This window comes from Homalodisca vitripennis, chromosome 4, assembly GCF_021130785.1.
Source record: "Homalodisca vitripennis isolate AUS2020 chromosome 4, UT_GWSS_2.1, whole genome shotgun sequence".
NCBI classification, from domain to species: Eukaryota; Metazoa; Arthropoda; class Insecta; order Hemiptera; family Cicadellidae; genus Homalodisca; species Homalodisca vitripennis.
In genome coordinates, this window is record NC_060210.1 from 157,751,251 (window position 1) to 157,776,104 (window position 24,854).

The 24,854-nt window shown below is 31.8% G+C and overlaps 1 protein-coding gene across 1 annotated transcript in view; it reads left to right on the top strand.

Moving 5' to 3' along the window:
• The window catches only part of LOC124360400 (dynein axonemal heavy chain 7), an 84,191-nt gene that overhangs the window by 38,735 nt on the left and 20,602 nt on the right, over positions 1 to 24,854 (top strand). The window contains exons 22-33 of the mRNA XM_046814002.1: positions 209 to 437; positions 4,195 to 4,355; positions 6,047 to 6,277; positions 6,393 to 6,609; positions 9,827 to 9,962; positions 11,575 to 11,754; positions 12,639 to 12,856; positions 13,384 to 13,576; positions 13,695 to 13,854; positions 21,023 to 21,228; positions 23,439 to 23,579; positions 24,545 to 24,696. Coding sequence (XP_046669958.1) covers positions 209 to 437; positions 4,195 to 4,355; positions 6,047 to 6,277; positions 6,393 to 6,609; positions 9,827 to 9,962; positions 11,575 to 11,754; positions 12,639 to 12,856; positions 13,384 to 13,576; positions 13,695 to 13,854; positions 21,023 to 21,228; positions 23,439 to 23,579; positions 24,545 to 24,696 — 2,224 coding nt within the window. The remainder of the gene's footprint in view (positions 1 to 208; positions 438 to 4,194; positions 4,356 to 6,046; positions 6,278 to 6,392; positions 6,610 to 9,826; positions 9,963 to 11,574; positions 11,755 to 12,638; positions 12,857 to 13,383; positions 13,577 to 13,694; positions 13,855 to 21,022; positions 21,229 to 23,438; positions 23,580 to 24,544; positions 24,697 to 24,854) is intronic.

Sequence of the window (24,854 nt, forward strand, 5' to 3'; positions counted from 1 at the left end):
AATACTTTATAGAGGGAGCATGAGATGATATAAAAGAAGTTTTATTTTTAACTTGGTCTTTAAAATAATACCATTTTTATTTAGTCTTAAAATATAAAATGAAGTCCATTCTATCTTCCACTGGAACTTTAGTTTTCATGAAGAACTTGGCTCATTGTGTTCCTTAAAACTATATTTCATTTAATATTGTAAATCAAACTACTTACAGGTGGCAGAAATGCGAAAAGAACTGGAAGAATTGCAACCCAAGTTGAAAGTTGCAGCTGCAGAAACTGTAGCAATGATAAAGATTATTGAACAGGAAACAGTACAAGTAGAACAGGCCAAAGCATTGGTTCAGAAGGATGAGAAAGCAGCCACAATACAAGCTGAAGCTGCAACTGCCCTGAAAACTGAGTGTGAAGCAGATCTTGCAGAAGCTCTACCTATTCTTGAAGGTTGTTATTGTTTTTAAAAACAGAATGTTTCAAATCATATCTTTAAAATAAAAATAAAATAGAAAAATCTCTTAATAATTTATCAAAATTAATGATAAAAATTATAATAATAATCTAATAAGGTTTTTTAATAACAAAAATAGAGAAGTTTACTTTGCCCTTATTTATTCCCATAGCCATTTATATCATAGTTTATGTTTTTTTGCACCAACATTTTTGAATTATTTCTTCCAGAAACTGTATACAGCACAACTATATTCTGATTTAATTGTGTTTTAAAATTACCTATTATTTAACTTTTTGTCAAATCTGTGCTATCTCTAACTAAAACATTTTAATAATATGCCTTAGGCCAGTGGTCTCCAACCTACCAAAATCTAGCCCATGGCAAGTCCCAGAAAAATAATTTTCATCAGTATCATATCAATGTAGAATTTTAGTTCTGTTTGTGAGAAATTCGTACTAGGTAGGCTAGCTATTACTTAGGACTTATCCTTTAAATAATTAGCATTACAATAGTGTTTCTTATGTACGTTGTTAAATTACTGAAGTATATTTTACTTAAAATAATATTAGCCATGGTTAAGTGATGGAACCTCGCACACATAAACCTTCTGGGGGTTCAGTTTCTAACACTATGTTTAAACAAGCAATTAGTTTACCGCATTGATGAGAAATTGAGTTTGTAGCCATAGGAAAGAATAGAATGTCATCTATTAGAGAGCTTGGTTAGGCTCGTGCGCATGTGTTATCCGTGTTCTAGTTAGATAGCTTGATCTGTAGAATGGCAGATGCAATTTATTGGTGCATACATATATAAGCATACAAGGTGATTAAACGTAGCCTCTGCAACTTTCAGCTTATGGTTTGTTTGTGTTTGTAACACTTAGTTCTGTTGCCTTTGTTTTAAAATAAGAGACTTTATGCATAATCACAAATTTGACATTCAGAGTATCTTGTAAGGAAGCTTTAATATTCCGAGTTTTCATATTTTAGAAACAACTTCATTCTCTAAGTCTAAATTCACCATGATAAGTAGTTGAGACATACATACGTTTGAGAAAAGAGGCAGTGGTTACGTTATCAACCGAACAATCATATACAGAACAGGAGACAATTTACAAACACTTGCCCTCACAGACAGGAGTTTGTTTAATCAACAGTTTATCAGAATCAATTAAAAATGTCTTAACACGTTCACTGCGAGTGACGCACTTGTGCGTCATCGGCATGCCTCGGCATATGCAGGTGACGCACAAGCGAGTCATATTGCATCATGTCCTTTCTTGCTTTCCTCCTCCCATTGAACATTCAGTATCCTTCTATTCTTTGATACAATGAGTTCTATTAGAGGTTATAGTTGCTGACTTAGCATTCTGTTTTCATTTATCTTTACAGATAAAGTGCTCCTAAGCGTTTAGTATGGAAGACCCAGGAGAAGGTTCGTCAAAATATTTGACAGTAAGTGAAATCAATAGGATAATTGATTCAGGTTCAGAATATGAGGCAGAAAGTAGTGGTGAGTCGTATAATCCTAATAGTGATGACGATAATATTTCTGATGGTGGTCTGGAGGAAAGTTATCAGGTTGATGTTGCCTCGAACAATACTGAAACAGGTGAGTTGTCAGCTAACACACTCCAATCAGAAACTGTATGGGTTGATTCCCCAGATTCCATGCTTACTTATTTGTTCACACAACAACAACAAGGATTACGTGTTCCTATACCAGGAAACAATGAACCATTTGATTATTTTAGTTTGTTAGTTGACGATGTTTTCCTAGAGGGAATTGTTCGTGAAACAAATGTTTATGCAGAGGAATTGTTCTTATCGGAAGGGTCAGAAGAGTGATCCCGAATAAGTGAACTCTTCAAGAGTTCAAAACCTTTTTAGGTCTTCTACTTCACACAGGTAATGTAAAAATGCCAAGACTACAAGATTATTGGAGAAAAGACAAACTTTTCAAAACTTGTTTCAGTGAGTACATGTCACGTGATAGGTTTCTGCTAATACTACGGTGCCTTCATTTTATCGACAACAAAACTAACGATACTGACAAACTAATGAAAATTAGGCCCATTATCGAATATTTTAGCAACAAAATGTTATGTGTTTACAATCCCTGCAAAGAGTTATCACTTGACGAATCAATGATGTTGTGGAGGGGACGTCTTATATTTAAATAATACATAAAAAAAAAAACAAACACCATAAGTATGGCATTAAATTTTACACACTTGCTGAGCCTGATGGTTTGGTAATTAAGTTTTGTATATATGCTGGGGCAAATGACATTTTATCAGGAGAGGGGCACAAAGCCAAAGTGGTCACGCATTTGATGTCAGAACGATTAGGTAGGGACATTCATTATACATGGACAATTTTTATAACAGTGTTGAGTTGTCAAAAAGACTTTTAGATGAAAAGACCTATGTAACAGGAACATTAAGAGCTGATTTGAAAGGTAATCCAAAAGAGGTAACTAAAAAAAATCTCCAAAAAGGCGAAAGTTGCGCCAAGTATCGTGAAGGTGTTATGGTGGGACGTTGGAGGGACAAACGATACATTCTGTACCTATCCACCCAATACGAAAATGAAATGACTGTTGTTAGGAACCGGAGAGGTGAAGAAATTAGGAAGCCACTTCCTGTAGTTAAATATAATGAGTTTATGAGTGGTATAGATCGCAATGATCAGGCACTCAGCTACTATCCATGCGAGAGAAAAACATTAAGATGGTATAAGAAGGTATTTATACACATATTGGAAATGAGTATGGTCAATGCATTCATACTGTGTAACAAACACACAATTGGCAAAAAAATTGCGTTATTTGATTATAGAATGACAATAAAACGTCTGCTGACGCCCGTCCGAAATGTTCGGCACCAAGACTTGGCACGACTTCAGCCAGCGATAGTTGAGCATCTCCCTGTCAAATCACCTTTGGGGAAAAACAATAGAACACAAAGAAGACGTTGCAATGTGTGTTATAAAAAAGGAAAAAGGAAGGACACAATTTATCAATGTGAGGCATGTCCTGGAAAACCTGCATTGTGTCTTGAAGATTGTTTTAGAATACACCATAGTATGTGAACCCAACATTTGTGGAAAAATCTGACTAAAAACAATGACATTTTTGTTTTTTATATAAATATTTTATTCTTTTTATATCTGATGATGTATATTTTAAGCTAATAAATCATGTACAAATACGAAATGTGATATTTTTAACCTGAAACAAGGATAAAAGAATGATGACACGGCGGCGCGTCATCCGCATACGGGAACATTAGTTATGCCATGTGCGGATGACGCACTTGTGCGTCATAATTTTTGTTATCTACTCGTATTTAAATTAAAATTTAAGGTTACGTACAATTCATAATATCGAATAGGTTACAAAAATACTAATTCTGTTGTGTTTAGTTATTTTTTATTTTGCCGCACGGGGGACAGCACTTGCTGATCAGACACGCAGTGAATGTGTTAATGCCCATAGTGCTAAAAACTCTTTTGAAATGTTTTTATAATTTTTTTGTATTTACTTTTGTGATGTGTCTGAAGAAGATATCTTTGATATCGAAAGGCCTCACAAAATAATAAAAGTGTTAAATATTGGTTTAATGTTTTAATGTAAGTAAGTTATCAATATGATCAGTTCAACTAACTTAAATAAAGTTTAAACATGTATAATTAAATTAACATGAAGTAGTTTAATAACAATATAGTTTAATAAAGCTATATTTTATAGATGCATTGGCAGCACTGGACACTCTTAAGCCAGCTGATATAACCCTGGTAAAGGCTATGAAGAACCCTCCTGAAGCTGTCAAGTTAGTGATGGCTGCTGTGTGTGTGATGAAAGGTATCAAGCCAGACCGAGTCCCCGACCCAGCCAAACCTGGTCGAATGGTTGGTTCTCTAACCTAGTCAAATTTATTATTAAACAGCAGATTATAGAATCTTTTTATTTTGTTATATAATCTTCTTTTCTTCTAAAGCATAGGCTGTATAACTGCTGCTGAGTTGGTTTTTGTTCTTTGGTTTGTGACTAAGTTGTATGCTTGAATCTTCAACTGCTAACCTTATCACCAATCAAAGGACAGAAAAAAGGCAATTCCGTTAAAAAAAACATTTTCCCCCATACAGTCATACATATTCACGGTGTCCCTCGTCTTATAAAGTAAAGCTGAAATCTGTCACTGTGCCCAAAATGGTTAGGTCGCTATTCTTCTTTACTACTGGGCTGGTATTAAGTGTCATAAAAACAAGTAAGTTTAATTTTTGGAAGGGCCTTTTTTCTTCGGTTAGTTCTGGGATATAGTATATTACAGTAAAACGATCAGGACTGAACAATATACCTTATGTTTTAATCTATCCTATGTATAAAATAAAATAAGTATATATTTATACTTTATTTTATATACCACTTTATTTAGTTATGTTTCAGATTTTTTTATAATGCAAATAAATGCAGTGTGAGTTAAAAGTATGGATACACTCAGAAGTTTTTGATGGATAAAGATGGAGGAATGGAACTCAGGACACCTTTCTAGAAAATAGAAGTGAACTTTTTGTAATTCTTACAACTTTTATCCATTTCCACAAAATGGGATTATGAGGGGGTGGCTCAAAAATTTTAAATGTAAAGACCCATTAAGTGACATCTCATTTGAAAGGTCTTGATAAAAGAAGAACAGTACTTTTATACACTAACTTTAAAATAGCCATAGTCAATCTCTTTAAAACCAAAGCACTTGAAATGTTTATGGTTGTTAAAAGATAAACAGGTAAGGATTATTTGATTACCTTGATTTCTTATTCAGCACAGGGGTTTCTGAAGGTGTCATGGCTTGATTGAGGCAGGAGCTTGCTCAATCAAAACTTTCAGTCAAAGTGAATATGATAGAAGCATTTTTAATAAAATTTGAAACAGAGTACTTTAATACGCTGCTTGGCAGGAGCATAGAGAATCCCTGGTTGGCAGTCTCAGAAGGATTTCCTCTCCATCTCACTGATCTGAGATTATTGTTTGTGTAATAATCAGCCAGCTAAGGAAGGTTGGATACTTTTTGGACAAACCTTGTATATCTCACACAACGTGAATAGTTGGCTAAACCATGATTCTGAAATGCTTATTATGAAGAAGGGTTACAAAGTTCCCAAAATTGTGACTAGTATACAAGAAGTTAGCAGCTTTGCTTGAGGAAGTGGCAAGCCAATTGCTATAATTTTGTCCTGTTGAAAGCTGACAGTGGACCTGTTTTTAGATCAGTGTATCAGATGTTTTCTGTGGTATTTGTAGAGAAAGCTCAAGTTTTTTTACCTGTTACATTTTCTTCAAGAGATTTTCATTGTCACAATTTATATGTATCACATTTCCGAATATGTCTTACTTCTCTTTGTTCCTAACATGTTATTATTAATCATCCACATTTATAGGCATGTTCAAATCATGAAGAATGCAAACTCAGTAATTTGAAACAATTTCAGTGGTGGAAAACAGTTGATTAATTATAATTAATGTTATTTCACCCACACTATGTTACGCTATACTAAATGATACTAATTTTGCATATATATATATATAATATCTTTTATAGATGTTGGATTTCTGGGGCCCTAGTAAACGCTTGCTGGGTGATATGGGTTTTCTCCAGGGCTTAAAAGATTATGACAAAGACAATATTCTTCAAGAGATAATAACGACCATTCGTAAAGACTACTTAACTAATCCGATATTTAAGCCCGAGATTGTAGCTAAAGCATCAAGTGCAGCGGAAGGGCTGTGCAAGTGGATTATAGCACTCAGCAAGTATGACATTACAGCTAAGGTGAGCCAATCACAACCATTTAGAGAACTTTTAAAATAGAGATATAAATGTTCTTCATTTATACATCAATCAACATAATAAAGTTCTGTAGTTGTAAATTATAGCTTTTTTATAGATTGTTGGGCCCAAAAAAATTAAGTTGGAAACAGCTGAAAGAGAATATGCCGAAACTATGAAAATACTTAATCAAAAGTTGAGTGAAGTGAGAGCGTTAGAAGAAAAACTTGATAACCTGAATAAAAAATTTGATTTGGCAAAAGAACGCAAACAAAAATTGGAAGATGACGTACAGTTGTGTTCGGACAAGTTAGAGCAAGCCCAAAAACTCATAGGTTTGTTTGTTTCTATTTTTTATTTAGAAACTGGAGAATTCTTAGTAACCGTGAAAAACAACATTGTTTGGTAAATTGCAATGTTGGTTAAGTAAATAACGTAGTCTGTGTGAAAGTAATAATGGTATAGTAAGATTATATTATTAGTTATTTTATTTTATTTTTTATATATAGAGAGCATAATTAATTATTGCTTAAGGCATGAGAAGTAAGTGTAAGAAGTAAGTATGTGATTATTTTGGGAAATTCTTGATGTCGGGAAATATCAGGGTATAGGTTCAAATAAGCACATTTTTATAAGAACATGTGGGCTCTAGAAATTACAATGCTCCATTGTTGGTCAATCAAATTTGTTTGTCAAAACACCATCAGAACTTTAAATTTTACTGATGACAAGATGGGAAGAGCCTCCTCCTGTCACAGAATTAATCGACACAGCCGCAGGAAGGTCTAAAATTTCAAACTTACTAATCTTGAGTAAGTTTATAGCATAAACAGCTAGAAACTAATATTGGTTTTAATTTTCTTCTCTATAAATTTTGAAAAATAAATGTAATTTTTCTATTCTGTACTTGAAAATTATCCCCTTACAAATCAGCAATCCTCCCAAACCTCCTTCAACATCATTTGGTATTTTAATACGTTAAAAAATGCTAAAAAGTTTTTGTATCTTAAAGTAAGTGAACTAACTAACTATAGCTACAAATATATAATTTTTTAGAGGCAAAAAAGAAAAGAAAAATGCAGCGGTAATGCAAATTTTGATGTAAACCAGAAAACAAGTTAAAAATTAGGGCCTATACTGGATTTCTTAATGATAATTTAATTGAACATATGTATATTCCACATAGGAGACTAATTAGGTAATGGGAATAAGTAGAAAATCAAAATATTATGAGTAATAAACTAAATATAACATATATGGCTTGTCGAAATATTTACATAAAAAATTGTATTTTCTTTAAAATATAAATTAATTAAAAAGTTTATTTTTTTCTCTATAGCATATTTTGTTAGAACACATATCTGTGAATAAATACATATAAACTATGTTGTAATGTGACTAAAAATACATTTTGTAATGTGAAACCTAAACATAGCCTTTTTTTGGAAAGATAAAAAGCAGTTTTTAACTAATGAAATAAATCTATATGTACATATGATGTTTTTACTGGCATATTATATACTACTTTTAGAAAAAAATAAAATTAGAATATAAAAATGGCAAATTGACTGAATGCCTGTTGTGGGAGAGATAAATTGCCTTTAACTTCGTTTTGACACTGTTGCCAATACCACAGCACAAAATATCATCACGGCAATCCTTTCGATGCATTAGATCTTCATCTTCAAGGAGATATTGTTTTTTAGATCTATCATATTATAAAGTAGTTTATTATGTTTGCCTGAACAATGTATTTCATGCAATAAATAAACATAAACAAAGTAGAAAATGGAATGAAATGGCAGTTACAGTCCTGAAAAGAAAATTAATTTTTGCATTTGGTGACATTTGGCAATGATGTGTTCCAGTCACGTCATATCAGTCCTGTGATTATACTCGTGTATATATATATATATATATATATATATATATATATATATATATATATATATATATATATATAGCAAAAAATATATATATATATATATATAATTATAATCAGTCCTGTGATTATGCTCGTGTGTGTATATATATATATATATATATATATATATATATATATATATATATATATATTACACCACAGAGCGCTTACTTTTTCCGATTCAATTATTTTGTATTTGGCCGTATCTGTCACATATGAGTTTAAATAAGCGAACTAACTTATGATCGGAAGACCAAATACCTGTCAAACGACTTTTATTTACATTAAATTGTATAAATGGCAATGTGGTGTAATGGTAGCACATTCACCCGGCAAGTGAGAGATCCGGGTTCGACTCCCGGCGGAGCAAGTACTTTTTGCGATTCAGTGTTTATTGAAATTAAATAAGGCTATTGCCATTTTATACATTTAATGTATATATATATATATATATATATATATATATATATATATATATATATATATATATATCCTCACTGTAGTTGTGCTTTTACTTATGTGAGTGTAATTTGGTTACATTTTGATACACAGTAGTTATAGGTTTAATTTTGTTCTTGGTTATATGGAATTCAATGTAATTTTTACCTCTGTAACTCAAATTTTATTTTTTACCTCTATATTTTGTTTACCTCTGTAAGTCAAATTCGATAAAACTATAACCTCAATAACTCGAACAATTCATATCTCAAACTGTAACACAAAGCAAAATGGAAATCCCTTGGTATTCGAGTTATCTATCAAGGTTCAACTGTACTGCAAACGTATCTTTGTTTGTAAACAAAAATATAAATTTACAAATTGAAGCTATTTTATTTACATACCATTAATATTTTATATAGGGTATGCAAAATATTAGGGGATATATACATAAGAGAATGTTTCTATATATGACATTGATAGACTTAGAAACTATTTGACCAATTATTATGAAAATTTGTATGTATATGTGTTTCTCCACTGAGAAGATTTATATGATATGCCCATTGACGTAACTCGCAACTAGGCAGCACTGCAAAAGATAAAAGTTTTCAAAGCACCTGTACATTATAAACTGTAGTTACGAGACAGTTACGTATATTAAATAGCCAAATACTATTTGAAGGCGCTAAGTTATGATGTATATTTGTCTTTAAAATAAATTTCTGGTTGAACTTAAAGCTTAAGTGATAGACTAATTTATAATAAAGTACATGTACTTGTTAAATGGCTATAAACGTACACTTTTGACAGATTTTATTGATCATGGCAACGAGGCAAACTACATCAGTGTTGGAAATATAATTCACTAAAACCAGTAATGTTCATACATGAGTAAAGCTTATGAAAAGCATGCAAAGCCGCGAGAAACAGGTAGTTTTTGTATAAATGAAGAACAAATTTTTATTGGATTGAACTGAAACATTGTCTTTTAAAAATCTGAAATTTTTCAAGGATTAATATGTTGACTGCGGCAGATGCTGTGCTGTACAAAAGCTTATTGAGTAAAGCTAGTCTCAATCAGCATAGATCAGCATTGAAGGTGTTAAGATCTAAACTCTTAAAAAATGATGTTGTCTGTTATATAAATTTCTTTATTAATACATAGCGGGAGAGTTCTTGTGTTCCAGGTGGTCTCGGGGGAGAGAAGAGTCGCTGGATGCAGGCTGCTGAAAAACTGCAGTTGGCTTATGAGTGTTTACCAGGCGATGTTCTTATTTCTTGTGGTGTTATTGCTTATCTTGCATTTTTTACTAGCTTGTACAGGTATCATTTTTAATATTTGTGTAATAACAATATGAAATTGTGGTAGTAATGTAATTAGTCTATGTAAATTATTTAACTTCCGAATTCACTCAAATTATTAGTAATTTTATTATTAGTTAATAACAAAATTAGGAAACCCTCTAAAAACTAAAATTTTCTTGTGTTTTTAAAGTACACTGTTTTTGTTAACATCATCCAACAATAACCTCAAATAAAATAACTAATAAACTTAAAATATAGATTGATTTTAATAGATACATTTTATTTTCTTCTTGAATTCAGTACATAAATGTGCCTCCCCAATAATGCTTTAAAAGATATTTCCGAAAGGATAGTAGTCAGAAGGACATATATGTAAAAAAAATGTTTATGTTTAATAAAGTTATGGAATGAGTAAAAACTGATGTATTACTTTTCTTAACCCTCTAAGTGGCAAGCGACGTCTGAGACGTTCTATTTACGCCGCCGTGACGTGGCAAGCGACGTCTTAGAAGTCGCTTCACATTGCCGCTTATTGCTAGGCAACCGATAATTATTTTTACGCCTAGTTTGTACAGTTGCGTTCACCACTAAATTTCAAATACATTTCATATAGTATCATCAACATCACGATGAAATAATCAATGGTACTAACTGAAATAATCCTAAGTTTTCTCCCGCGGTCTGTGGCAAAACTAGCTGAGTAGGCCTACGTGACTGTTTCGTTTCTCTTGGCTTGTACATATAGCTATATATTTTCTTTATTATTATAACATTGTCTATCTTTTTGGTGTGTAATAAATTTGGCATTGTTTTTACGATCTTGTGTTAGTTTGTTTATTCACTGTTTCCTGGTACCAAATTTCATTTTCAAGTTTGATCACAAACAAAAAACTAAAAATAATAATTTACTGTAATAAACTGATCTGGTAGATCTGTAGAAAAACTCTTTCTCTTCAAAGTAAAATATAGTATGCAAAGATTCTACAGCATTTAGGTTGTTTTTTACCAGTTTCAACAAAATAACTTTTTTTGCTATTTTGCAAAAAATTTTTTAATTTTTTAAAATTTTAAAATTTATTTTTTTATAATTTTTAAACTTTTTTCTTTGTTATTTGTAGGTAATTATTGTTTCTACCTTTTGTATACAATGGATTTTCTGTAACTATGTGTTTGTTATTTTTTACAAAGTATCAAAGTTACAATTTTTAGTTTGGTCAATCAAAATCTTTTGGTTTTTCACATGATAAGTCCAATTCAGGATTCAAGAAATCATTTTATTTTGTCATAATATGAAAATTCAACTCTTTCCGAAGAATTCAGTATGCAACATGACTAGGTTAGAGTAAAAAAATATATTTTTGGTGAATTTTTAAAAAATACTCTGGAAAGTGGCCAAAAAGAGCTTGCCACTGTGGAAGTTTAGCATTGCCACTTCTAGGGTTAATATATACCCATATCAGTTGGCTGATAGGCATGGTTTGACATTTAGATCTTGGTATACTGTCAAGAACATTCAGTTAACTAGATCCAGATAATTTAAGAGGACTTTATTTATAAATAAAGTAATATTATAATATTACGTACTATATACAATTTTTTTACCATGTCTGTATAAGAATATGTCTTCTAGGCAAAACGTCATATTGGATTGGAAGCAATTATGTGATCAGAAGAAAATTCCAAATTCTTTAAATTACAACATGACTCATGTCCTGGGATCTGATATTAAAATACAAAACTGGAATATTTATGGCCTTCCCAGAGATGCGTTTTCAATAGAAAATGCAGTCATCTTGTATTCAACAAACCGGTAATGTAGAAACCCAGGCACTAAATTTTTATCTGTGCTAATTATTTTTTATACTTTGTTACGCTTTTAATATCCTTCAATTTTCTTCTACTTTTTATAATGGGTGTCGATTGTAGCTTTATTTGTTATTGCTAATTTAATCTTAGGAAACACAATATCAGCATAGTATCCATAACCGGCAATTTTCTTTTATGTATGTAAACATTTTTCATATAACCAAGACATTGCTAGGGATTTGTGTCGTTCTATGAGAACATTACAAGAATATAATGTACATTATTATGAATTTACAAAAATATTTTGAGTGCAAATAGATGTATTTTTATAATTATTTTATGAAACCATTTATCCCAGACAATTTAACTTGTTCTAGAATAGCAGCAAGTTTAATAGTTATTCTATAAAATACTGATATTCATAAATATTTAAACACATATTGTTTTATTAATCTATTTAAATTAAATGTAAGATAGTATCATGTAGATAAGATATTGTGTATATATCGAATAAGTATCTTTATTATTATATAAAGTAATATCAAATTACCTTTGAATTAATAATTTAAACTTTGCATACTCATCAAACATTACTGAGTCAAATTAATTATTATTTATTTCAAATGAGCATCTTTATTTTCAAACCACTCTATATTATATTCTATACAAATATAAATTTAAGTTTAATGTTACTTATCAAAATTACAAATATTTATTTCATATGTTAAACTGTGCAAGACAGTATACTTGTTATCATTTAAAACCTCAATAAAAGACACGAGATGAATCATTTTATCTAAAACTCTTGAAAATGTTTTTGAACACTATGGCATTCATGTTTTTGATAAAAACTATTGGTTATAATAATAAACCAACTTTTTTACACAGATGGTCTCTTTTGATTGATCCACAAGGACAAGCGAATAAATGGATTAAATCCATGGAAAAATTCAATGAACTGGAGGTTTTAAGATTATCAAATCCCAAGTACATGAAAAAGCTTGAAGTGTGCTTAGAGTATGGGATGCCTGCTTTAATTGAAGATGTGGGAGAGGATTTAGATCCTCCACTGGATCCCATTCTACTGAAACAGACATTCAAGCAAGGTAAAAACAGTCAGTGCCAAGCTCTGACTGATATAGCACTTAGAATCCTACTCAACTAAGATAATTTATTTTCTCAAGACACTCAGAGTATTAATATTTCTTGAAAAGCTAGAGTGAAACCAATGAAGAAAAGTTTCCTACTTTGGATATCAACTAAGCCATCCAGCACTGTCTCAACATCTTTTTATTGTATCTAGTGAATCATTTAGACAGGTAAAAACAAGACAGGATCCCACTGGGATAGTATGTACTGTACTGCAAAGTAAGTTCGGTCATGTTAAAGAGATTTTTGACTAATTAATAAATACACTTGCCAAATTATATTACTGGTGTTAATAGCTAATTCTTTTTTTTATGATTCACGTAAAATTTCAAACATTTTATTTTTTGGCTAGAACAATTTGCGTCTCTGCTTTGTTACTTTTCGTTAGACACAAAATAGAATAAACTTCCTATTTTTAAAGTCAGAGTCAAAAATAATTATAGTTTAATGAAATAAAGATCAAAATATTGTGTTTTGTATACAGGTAACCTGGAGTATATCAGCTTGGGAGATAATGTAATAGAGTACAACCCAAAGTTCCGTATTTACATTACAACTAAGTTGAGGAACCCCCACTATTTGCCAGAAATCTGTAATAAAGTAACTTTGATCAACTTTGCCTTGACTGTGGAAGGACTAGAAGATCAGCTTCTAGGAATAGTAGTGGCTAAAGAAAGGTACTACAAAGTCTATTACTTTTATGCTTGAATTTTGTCTTCAGTTATAAATTAATTATTTATCAGGAATTAAACAATATTTTTCATCCATACATCATCTTATAACATTTTTTCCCAGACCTGATTTGGAAGAAAAGCGACAATTCTTGATAGCAGAAAGTGCAAAGAATAAACAAACTTTAAAAGAAACAGAGGACAACATTCTACACATCATGACTTCTTCTGCTGGAAATCTTTTGGAGGATAAAACAGCAATAGAAGTGCTTGATTCTTCAAAGGTACATGATTTATGTTTGTATGGAAATGTATAGAATTTTTTACCACCAGTTTTATGAACAGAGACATCCTAAGTACTAAGGAAAGATGACGTGTTACCCAGCAGGGATCACCTCTGGCTGGTTTATACCTTCCAGTTGAACCCACCACTGGGCACATCACTAACCGCAAATGTCGAGACTCTGGGGTTCATGGGCAATTCGATAGGTCTAGTCTACTGTGGGAGATGACTGTTGGAGTTGGTGAGGTTTGTTCCCTAACCTCAGAGGTTCTTGTTAGCCTCAACAAGGGTGTGCCATCCCCTTGTCTACTTTGACTGGAGAGGCTGGTTCAGAGCTGGCCTCCCCTTCTTCCGGGGAGACATGACTTTGAGATGTAGTGCCCTAATTCTTCCTCATGGATCTCGATAGGAGGTGGCCCCTACTCCCTAATCTTACCCATCCTGAATATCCTATCACTCCGGAAGTGGAGCAAAGGTTCTTACAGGACTAAGTGCAATTTTTAAGCTTCTTGTCCTAAGAGAACAAAAAAAATCAAATGGGATTTTGTTTTTTTATATTGTAAAGAACTGGTTTATTCACACAGTGGCAGTGTATTAGTAACTTGAGAAAAACAGTAAGCTTTTATGTGTGTTTGCATAATTTGGGTACAAACTTTAAAAAAGTTTGACCTATTTTTAGGGGTGTAATAGGTTGATGATAAACAAAAGATATAATTTTAAAGGCTAGATATGAAGATGGGCATAATTGGTCAGAAAATGTATACTCCAAACACTTATTTATAAGAACCGACATCAAATAATTATTTGAAGTATGCCTAAGAGCAAACAAACAACTACTTTATTTGACATATTCTTTAAGAACAGTAATTGCATAATTGCATTTTACATAAATAGTTACAATCCAGGTCTATTTGAGTCTTGATTACAAACAATTTTCATATAGCTATAAAATTATATCCACAAAATTATGTTAACAGGGTATGGTGAAATCAGCACAAGAATATTTACATACTAATAATTCAGTTAAGTGGTAAAAAAGCTTTTAAATTAAGAAAAGTTTAAAGTATTTAAAATTAAAATAAGTTAAAAGTTACTTTAAAACTTTTGCTGAATAAACTCTTCAACTGAATAGAATGGTTGTTTTGCCAGCCATTTTTTAAAGTTCTGTCTTCAGTTTTATGCTTGATTTGCTTTACAGCTCCAGAGGTAGAGCAATCTTCTTCCCATGTATGTTGGCTTCTTTTCAAATGTGGTAAGGTAGTGAATCAGAAGGGTATACATAGTGGCATTCTGGTGTTGTGCTGATGTACATCTGTGTTCCTTGGAAAGTTCTTCCCATCAACATACATGACCACTCCCTAGATATAATTAGACTACTTTGATTCATTCGACTATTGGAGTCCTTGCTTGGCTATGAATTCTGGAATGTGCGTGTTGATCAAGTGGAACTAGACTTCAAAGCTTCAACCACTAGAACATCGGAGAGCTGTAGCAGATGCCTTATTATCTTCAAATTGGTTTATGGAATTTTAAACTGTCCTGAACTTCTGCAGCTCATTGATTTTCATATACCTGGGTCAAAAATATCTACTGAAATATCTATAAGATAAGCTTATCCCACTAATTATATGAAAAACAGCCCACTTCCTTGTCTAATGAATCTTGGGAATGCTATTTTAAGAAAGGTTGACTTTCACTACAACAGCCTCCATATGAGGCATGTTCAGAAATTAAGTACCGTTAAAAAAAAAAAAAAAAAAAAAAAAAAAAAAAAAAAAAAGTAAAACAAGAAAAAGCTTTATGAGCCCAGACAATTCAATTTTTGAATCACATGGAATAAACAAGAGTAATTTTTCCAAATTATAAAATTTATGTTTATTTTGGTGACATACAAGCTTTTGCAATCCACCAAAGCATTTGGATTCCGGTGTGACATGACGGACCTAAGTTTCATCAACTGTCACAATTTTGTTTAAAAAATCCTCACTATTATCACTGTACCATGTGAGAACAGTCAAAGCATTTCAAAAGTCTCTTGGTTTTGTGCACGTCAGTGAGTTCTTTTGGAACCCATCACAATAAGGGGAACACAGCTTGCAACAACCTAAGCGGTCTGTACCAATTTCGTACAAAATAGTGCGTGAAATTTGTTGGAAATCACCAGATAGCGTTGTTATAGTGAAACGTCTGTTCTCTTGGATTTTTTGTCAACTGCCCTTACCAGACCATCAGTGACGACAGAAGGCAGACCGCTCTGATTCTCATCATGCACATTTGTTCAACCGCCATTCTAACCCACTTCCTCACCATTCCTTCACTAATCATGTCTTCCACGTAAACATCTCCAAATTGACAATAAATTTAAAGCCGGTTTCATATTCCTTGCGTTCAAAAATCTTATTACAGAACGAATCTCACAATCGGCAGGATCACTAATTGTCTTACACATTTTAAACGTTCAGAGTAAACTGAAAACACAACGTAGAACAACTAAAATGGCGTGAGTCGATACCCAGTGAACAATTACGACTAGTGCGCATGCGTGGAACACCGATTGCAGCGCTACGGCGGCAGTAGTATGAAACCGTACTTACTTTCTGAACACGCCTCTTAGATTCAAGAAGATGATCAAACAAATCAATTTACCATCTCTGGGTTGAGGAGTTCAATTTAATCCCAGCCCTGACTTCTTTCCCCTCTGTATCATCATTATATTAACACCATTGTTTATTATATTTGTATTTGTTATTATTATATTTATTTGCTGCTTTTGTTTTGTCTAGTTATTTACTTACTGTTATATTTAATTGTTGTTAAACTGATATATCTATTTTTGTTATTGCTTCATTTAAAGATTTATTTTTGTTATATTTATTTATATAACTTTTATTCCTCACTGTTTTCATATGTTTAAAAAGGTATTGCCGTTGGTCAAATAAATATATAATTAAATAAAGCCCAACAACAATTAGGATTTTGAGGGTTTTGAATGACTCTCTACAACTTTCCATATTCTGGAGCCCAAGTTTGGTGGTGACCGCTTTTCTGCAGTACAAGGATTCTCTGTAGATTTGATGCTAATATGCTACCCCAGACAGTCAGGCTACATCTTACATGGTACTCGAACAGTGCAAAATATCCCGTTAGTGTTGTGTTTAAGTCGCAGATAGTTCTTATGTGCCTTAATACACAGAGGCTGGTGTTAAACTTCTTACTTAAGGATTCAAGATGACAGGTTGGAGTCAAGCGTGATACCCAAAAATTTGGTTTAATTTACAAAGTCAATTTCAGGAAGGCATGGTATTTATTTTGTTCTGTTTACGTTTAAAATGCTGTTTGGGTGGTATTTTAAGGATGTACCACCGGTCATTCCCATGACAATATTGGGATACTGTACTGGGAGAAGATTGGATTGTATTGATTTTGATACTCCATTTTCTACATATTTCAGTTCCATCAATTGACTGTGACCTTCCAAATAGCTCTGAAAATCATTTGTTTGTCTTCTGTGTTACACTTAAGTGCCTCCAACTTCTCTATGATTAGGTTTTAGCCTAAACAGACAAAGGCTTTACTCAGGTCCAATAGTACACAAGTTGTAACTGCCCTCTGATGTAACCATGTTGGAAACCCGTGACGAGGTTATGCTGTATATGTACAGTGTTGTAACAGCTTTGTCAGTGCAATCCTTTCACAAAGCTTGGAAAGTGTGATTGGCCTATAATTGCTGGCTTCTTAGATATTTCTACTAAGTATTTTGGGTAAACTTTTTGATATTTTCAGTGCTGAAGGAAATAATCTTTGTCCAAAAGACTTATTGAAGATTTTTACAAGAGGAGTGGTAAAGGTTCATCTCTGCAATATTTTAGGATTTTCGAGAAGACTTCAGTAAGCCCTGTGGATTTTTGGACTTCTGGCTTGTTATTAGTGATTTTACCTCTTCTTCATTAGTGGGTTGAATTTTTGAGAAATTAGCATTAATTGTGAGTTCTGATGTGGCACTATCTCTTCATCGATCTTCTTCAAGGTATTACCAATACTACAAAGAAAGTATTCATGTGGTTTACTACTTCTTTGGCATTAGTTATTACTCTACCATTTGTATTAAGCTTTAGTACACTTGTTGAAGAATCTTTCTTTGTCCATGCTTGATTAATTATCTCCCAGGTTGCTTTAGATCTGTTGTCTGACCAGTTTAGATAGACTGAATTGGATTGTTTTCTTAGTGGCTTGTTTAAGGCATTGGCCATGCATTTTCTTTGTTGAGCTGCAAGTTCCTTGTTACGGTTGTTTCCAGTTTGCTCATATCTTAAGTGTCCATAGGTGCTCTTTGAGTCCGAAAGCCTCTTCGTCAGCAACGTCTATGGGCTTGCAACACTTTTTATGACTAGTTTTCCTCTTGGGACATGCTGTGTCTGCTCTACGTGAATAGAAGGCCAGTTGGTTACTGATTGAGTTAAAAACATCATTCTATATAATAGAGCAAAAAACTATTTTCAGCTGTCAGCCTGTTAAATTTTTTACCAAAATTGTTGCTGGTACTTCAAGTTATTATTAACAATAGAAGATGCTCAAATAAAATTAATTTTGTTTGAAAGTTAGTTATTGACCTAAATAAATTGAGAGAGTCCTTCAAAATTACAAAAATAAGAAACTAATTGTATTCAAATTAGAAAGCATGATATTTAATTTCAACAAAATATTACTACATAATCCTTTTCACAGGTAAGTGGCTAACATGAAGTTTGGTTTTTTAAATAAAGTTTCCAACATTCAAGAATAAAATATAGAATGACTAAATTTACTTCAAATTGAAATATTTAATGGAAAATTCTTATTCTTTCCCTTCATATCGTTCTGACCTACTGCAGAAAACCAATAAATACACTTTTAGATTATTTGCTAAAATTTTTGACTTTAAATCATTCCACACAGCTATTGTTAGCCAACAATAATTTGTATAATGGTGTTATCCAAAGAAATAGTGTACCGAAGCAGGCCAAACCTAAATAGTCTGATAAAATTTGAGGTGGTGTTGTTATATTGCTGCTGTCCACTAGCTGTTCTGTGATGTCGAGGCTAATTATTAATTTTTCATATACATGAAACTGGTAAGTGGTAACAGTGTTGGGTACCAAGTGTAGAAGGGGAATTTAAACACAACAGCCACCATTGGACTATTTTGGTGCAGGCGACTCTAGTAATAATTCATATGCACTCATGCACAAGCCACCAACAATAATTTATACTGCACACAGTTTGGTAACAGTTTTGGCACAAAACGGTATTATCTTGCTGTGAAATATGGCTAGTATGAATACACATGCAATTTACCAGATTTGTTTAGAAAATTTTATATATTTTATATACAAATTTGTAATTTATATATTTTTTCTACATTTAAGTTACTTTTTATATTTCAGTTTCCTTAATTTCTTTTGATGCCAATAGATATGGGTTAGGCATTTGAAATACTCCAAAGCATTTCCCTCAAATAAAATTGCACATAGGTACATATTGTTATATAATGAATAATCTTTGTGTTTCTTCAATAACTGTTTTATTATAAGAAAACATAGCTTTTTAACATAGTGTTTTAATAAAATAGTATGATTATCTAAATGTAGAACGTAGAAAAAAATATATTGTTGCATAAATTGATAAAAAAATGTAAATATTAAATTGTTTATAATTTAGATGTTAAGCTTTGATTGAAACGGTTTCTGATTTAGCCAATAACAAGGTTTTTAATTTTAAGTAGCCAAGGATGGCTGTCTAATGATTAAAGTTATTGTAAGGATGCTTGAGAGGATCCAAGTTAATTTTGGCTTAAGTTATTGTGCTGTGAAATGTATGTGAACAATCTACAATTTACTTTCATAAACATTTCTTGTTGCGGTTTATTTGTAGACAAATCCTTTTCATGGCAGGCTGTTAAGAATGATTACAAGTCTCACTGGTGACACTACTGTCCTGTCTTGTTGAATTTAAAAAGGAACTCTGCCAGTTGATCAGTTGATTCTCATCCTGCCCACTTAATTTGTCACTTGGCTTTACTTTGCTTTGGTGGGTTGCAAAGCTTGTATGTAACCAAAACAAACATTAATGTTATAATTTATAAAATTACTCTTGTTTATTCCATGTGATTCAAAAAGTTAATTGGCTGGGTTCATGAAGCTTTTTCTTGTTAATAGTGGAAAATAGCTATTTAGAAAGGTCATGTAAATAGGAGAAGTGGTGGTTCAGAGTGGTCTTGTGTTATAGAGCAACTCACAGATGATTTCAACCTAAGGGGTGTCCAAATATCACTGATTTAACTACATGCGTTGATTTGGTTTTACTTAGAATCCTATATTGAGGTTATGTTTCAATTAACATCAAAATAATTAGTAGATTTGTAATGTTCAGCTCAAGCCAAATGGTTCATGATTACATTTAGTATAAATTTGTTTCATTACAGTTGAACTTAAATTGTTGCTTTAATCACTTATCTGAAAACGAAAGGCAAAAACATTAAGAGGGCACACTAGTCAGTTGCCAGGTGCACATCTAAACGTGGGGCTAAAGTTTAAAACTAGGAATGCGTTTCGAATCCATAAATGTTTTACTTCAGAAACAAATGTTAGTATCTCAGTGGTAATAAAGTATTAAACATACAGTTATTGGTTATTTATAATGGCTTATGTTGTATATTCAACACAGAATTTCTTTATAAGAAAATCTATACTATATATAAATTATAAATAATTACTATAACTAATACTTATTTGTATTTTTTATAATTAGTTAGCATTGAGATGACACTAAAATTTTTTATGAAATGAAACATATGTGGACTTGAAATGAGTTCCTCTTTACTATCCCAAGTTAAAACTTTAGCCACATGTTTAAAGCGTGCTTCAGATGCACGGCCGGCAGCAAATCAGTGTTTTCTCTTAAAAATAATTGTACTGACAACAAAGTGAGAGTGAGAGAGATACCTTCTATACCTCACCCCTCTCATCAGGCTGCACGCTCAACACAACATGCATAGACACAGCGCTGTGCTGACTAAATGTTAAAAGGTTTCAATAAAGAGCGAATCTCGGATTTTTTTGTAACTCAATCTTGTTACTAGTGAGATTCATACATTATACCAGTATCTTTGTAATAACTCGATACCTGTCTAGGCACTTTCTGTGGATATCCAAGAAAAAGAAAAGATTTCACTGGAAACAGCAAAAATTATAGATGAATTTAGACAAGGATACCGACCTGTTGCACAGCACTCTGCCATACTTTACTACTGCATTACAGACTTGCCAAACGTGGATCCAATGTATCAGTACTCTTTAATTTGGTTCATCAACATCTACATAATATCTATTGAAAATGCGTAAGTATTTTACAAATCTTTAGATTAGAAACTTTGTGTGACTTGTTGCTAATTTGTCTGTTTCTGAACGCAGACAACAATAAGTTAAGTTAACATGAACAATCTATATAAAAAAGAACGCATATACATTAAGCATGCTTGGGCAAATGAACTGGTGGCACACGCTTGTGCAAGCTTGCTTGTTGAAACGAAATTTGAAGGAAAATGTTCAAAACAAGTAGTGAGCTGTGGGTGCTGTTTACAGTACTCTCCACTTGCAAGTGCACGCTTGCACAAACTTGTCTACTCCGGATCCGGAAACAAATAAATTTGTTTTTAGTGGCAAGCCTACAACTGTTAGGTTTTGGAGTTGTGACAGTGCACCATCAACGTTGTTAGTTGTTTGATATTGATTTTTTGTAGTTGCTTGACATTTGTTTAGAGTTGCTTAAATGGAGGTTGAACTACTTATTGGTGCATTGAGAGAAAGGCTGCCTCTATATGACATATCTTTAAAGCTTATATATAATATTTAAAATAAAAAAATCATATAATAACCTATCCATTTTAAGTCATTTTTCTAAATCATGCGAATTACGTCAAAGTAACCAAAAGTTTTTGGTCAGGCTGTAATCATTTTATGAAATTGTATTGCTTGAGTATTTTTTTAGTTATTCTTCCGTGATGTAATAGAATGTTTCTGACATCATGCTAAAATATTCATAAAACTTATCTGGTTGCTGAAGTAGGTATGGAAAAATACGATCATACTTCCTTTGTGCCCTTGGCCCACAAAATATTCATTAACCCACTCTCCTCTAACTTTTTCTGCATCTAAGACTAAACAATAACTCCATTTTGACTGACTATTGAGAACAATCACTTGTACTTGCTTGCTTCTAGTGTAACCACAAAACTGATTAGGCAAGCTTGCACAAGCATGCCCCACAAGTTTACTTTCCTAAGTATGCTTCTAATGTATACTTGCCCTAAGACTCCTTCATAACATTCACTCTTATAATGCAAGAGTTAGAAATAACTTAGTAAATAGATTGCATTATATTGAGTTAGACCTACAATAGCCACTTGTTAATATCACTGAAAGTTTTAAATAAAACTGCACCTTTCATTGAAGAAGATTTTTTAATTTTAGAAAAAATCTTTACTACTGACTAAGAAAAAACCCATTTTACACTCGGAGAGTTTTTAATTTTCAAGGCATAAGCGTTCTTTTTTTATGGTGTTCAGTTGTATTGATTATATGAAGCGTTTTGACAAAACACTCTTGCATAATTCTTTCTATTAACATTATCCTGGTCAATCATGCCTTATGACAAATAAAGTTGCTATTATTATATGTCTCAATGGGGAGATTAGTGACAAAGTCCAAGTCCCTCAAAACATAACTACTGGATCACATTCTGCTTTGTGGTGTCATCATAGGTCACCGTTGAGAATTGCTTATAAAATTATCTATTAGGAGGGATTTTTAACATGTTTTTTCTATTTTGCTGTTACCTTGAAGTAATATGTGAATGTTTTGTACATCACTCCATTGGCAGTGATATTGTTTTTTTTTTTCATTACTGTTTCTTTCTAATTTTCCTTTTGTCCTACATTTGCATTCAAACTATTTGAAGCTTGCTGTAGCTAAAATTTACAAAGGATTATAGATTAAGAATAGTCTATAAATTTAATTATTTGCAAGACATAGAAAAGGTTATTTTTATATGAAAATGTAGATAAATATTTAATTTACTTAAACCTAGTAAGTTTCATTATTTTTTACAATACTATCCCGTCATAGTGTATATAAGCTTTACAACTACGTATAATATTGAACACTTGTTGGAATTGTTAAAACTAAATATACATGAATAAGTGTTTTCCTGTGAATTGATTAAATAATTCAGCCCAGTAGCTCCAGTAGCAATTTCAATAGATGAAACCTTTTACAGAACATGAAATTTACTTGTTTAAATTACCCAGACTTTATTAAATTTCACTTTTATGGAGTTTTCACAGTTTTTTGTATAATTTCAGTTAGATTTATGAACATGAATATTTTAGTATTACCTTTTCTGCCTAGTCATGACAGATACTTAATTTTTAGTAAATAGAATCATATTGATTTAATATATTTTACTTTAACTGCTGTTACAGATAAACATAGTGTTAATTTAAGTCCTCATTCTATGTATATTTGTAATAAATCACTTTTTCATTTTCAGAAATGAATCAAAGATATTGGCCAAACGGTTAGAGTTTCTCAAGGATAAGTTTACTCATAACTTGTATACCAATGTCTGTCGTTCTTTATTTGAAAAGGACAAAATATTGTTTTCATTTGTTCTGTGTTCAAGTATTATGATGTAAGTTTTAAATCATATTAGTAAAAAATAGTTTTATTATCAAAATGTATGCTTATGTATTAAAAAACTGGTTTTATAGCTAATGTTAAGTTTTAAGTTTGTTTGCTGGGCTCAGTAGTATGACTGGCTGAATGTAAAAATTTACATACTCCATTATTAATTGTTATTTATTATCTCTTTATGTTGAGATCCTTTAGATGTGTGAAACAAATATATGACGTTGGAGTGTTAAGGTACTAGTATAGGAGCAGAGAGCCATTTTTCATTGTCTAAGCACACAACCGGATTGTTTTAATCAATAGATAAATTTTTCCTAAGAAAGAAATTGATCATCAGCCGTTCTAGTTTTGGTGGGGTTGAAATGGGAGTATCAATAGAGTTAAAAATATGAAACAATAAATGTTTTCTCAAGTCATATTTTTCCTAACTTGACACACTTAAAACCAACTGTCATACAGATAAATAGTATTTATGTTACTGTCAGACAACTAGATAGAGACTGAAAATAGACACTTTAAGATTCTGTATATTGGTTATGGATGACACTGACGGTTAATATATAATTAAAATTATAACTAATGATATTACTGGAAAATGTGCCAAATGACTAATATGGAACAAGCCAAAACATTGAGTTATCTGACAAACAAATTGGACAAAAGATACTAGAAGCCTAAGCTTATAAGTCAATAATGATTGTATGCAAATGCCAGAATGGAACTGGCAAGGATAAACGAGTGGATACTAGGCCATATACATATATGATCTTAAGTGATACACTTTGCTAACACTCATCCAATTAAAAGAGTTGGCCACTTATGGCCATTGTGTAAATATATTTGTACAATTAGCATGTTTTAGGTCTAATAGTGATATAATTTTCTAATATGGTTTTGTTGTTATAGTGTATTCAAATTTTTAAAAAAGCTGTATTATAGTATGTTGAAGACATTGCACTTTTTTAGAGCTGAAGGCAAGTTACACAAAGGCGAGTTAAATTTTCTTCTAACTGGAGGTGTTGGTTTAGAAAATCCTTTCCCTAACCCAGCCTCAAAGTGGCTTATTGATAAATCGTGGGATGAAATCTGCAGAGTGTCACAACTTCCAATTTTCAAAGGTACACCACTGTTAAAAATGTATTATTAACAAATGTATATAAATTATTAATTATAATTAATTATAATATGAATCATATTATTAACATCACATTTTAATTTTTTTTATTAACTATTTTACCAGGCCTTGTGTATCAATATGTTACATTTTCCTTCCCAC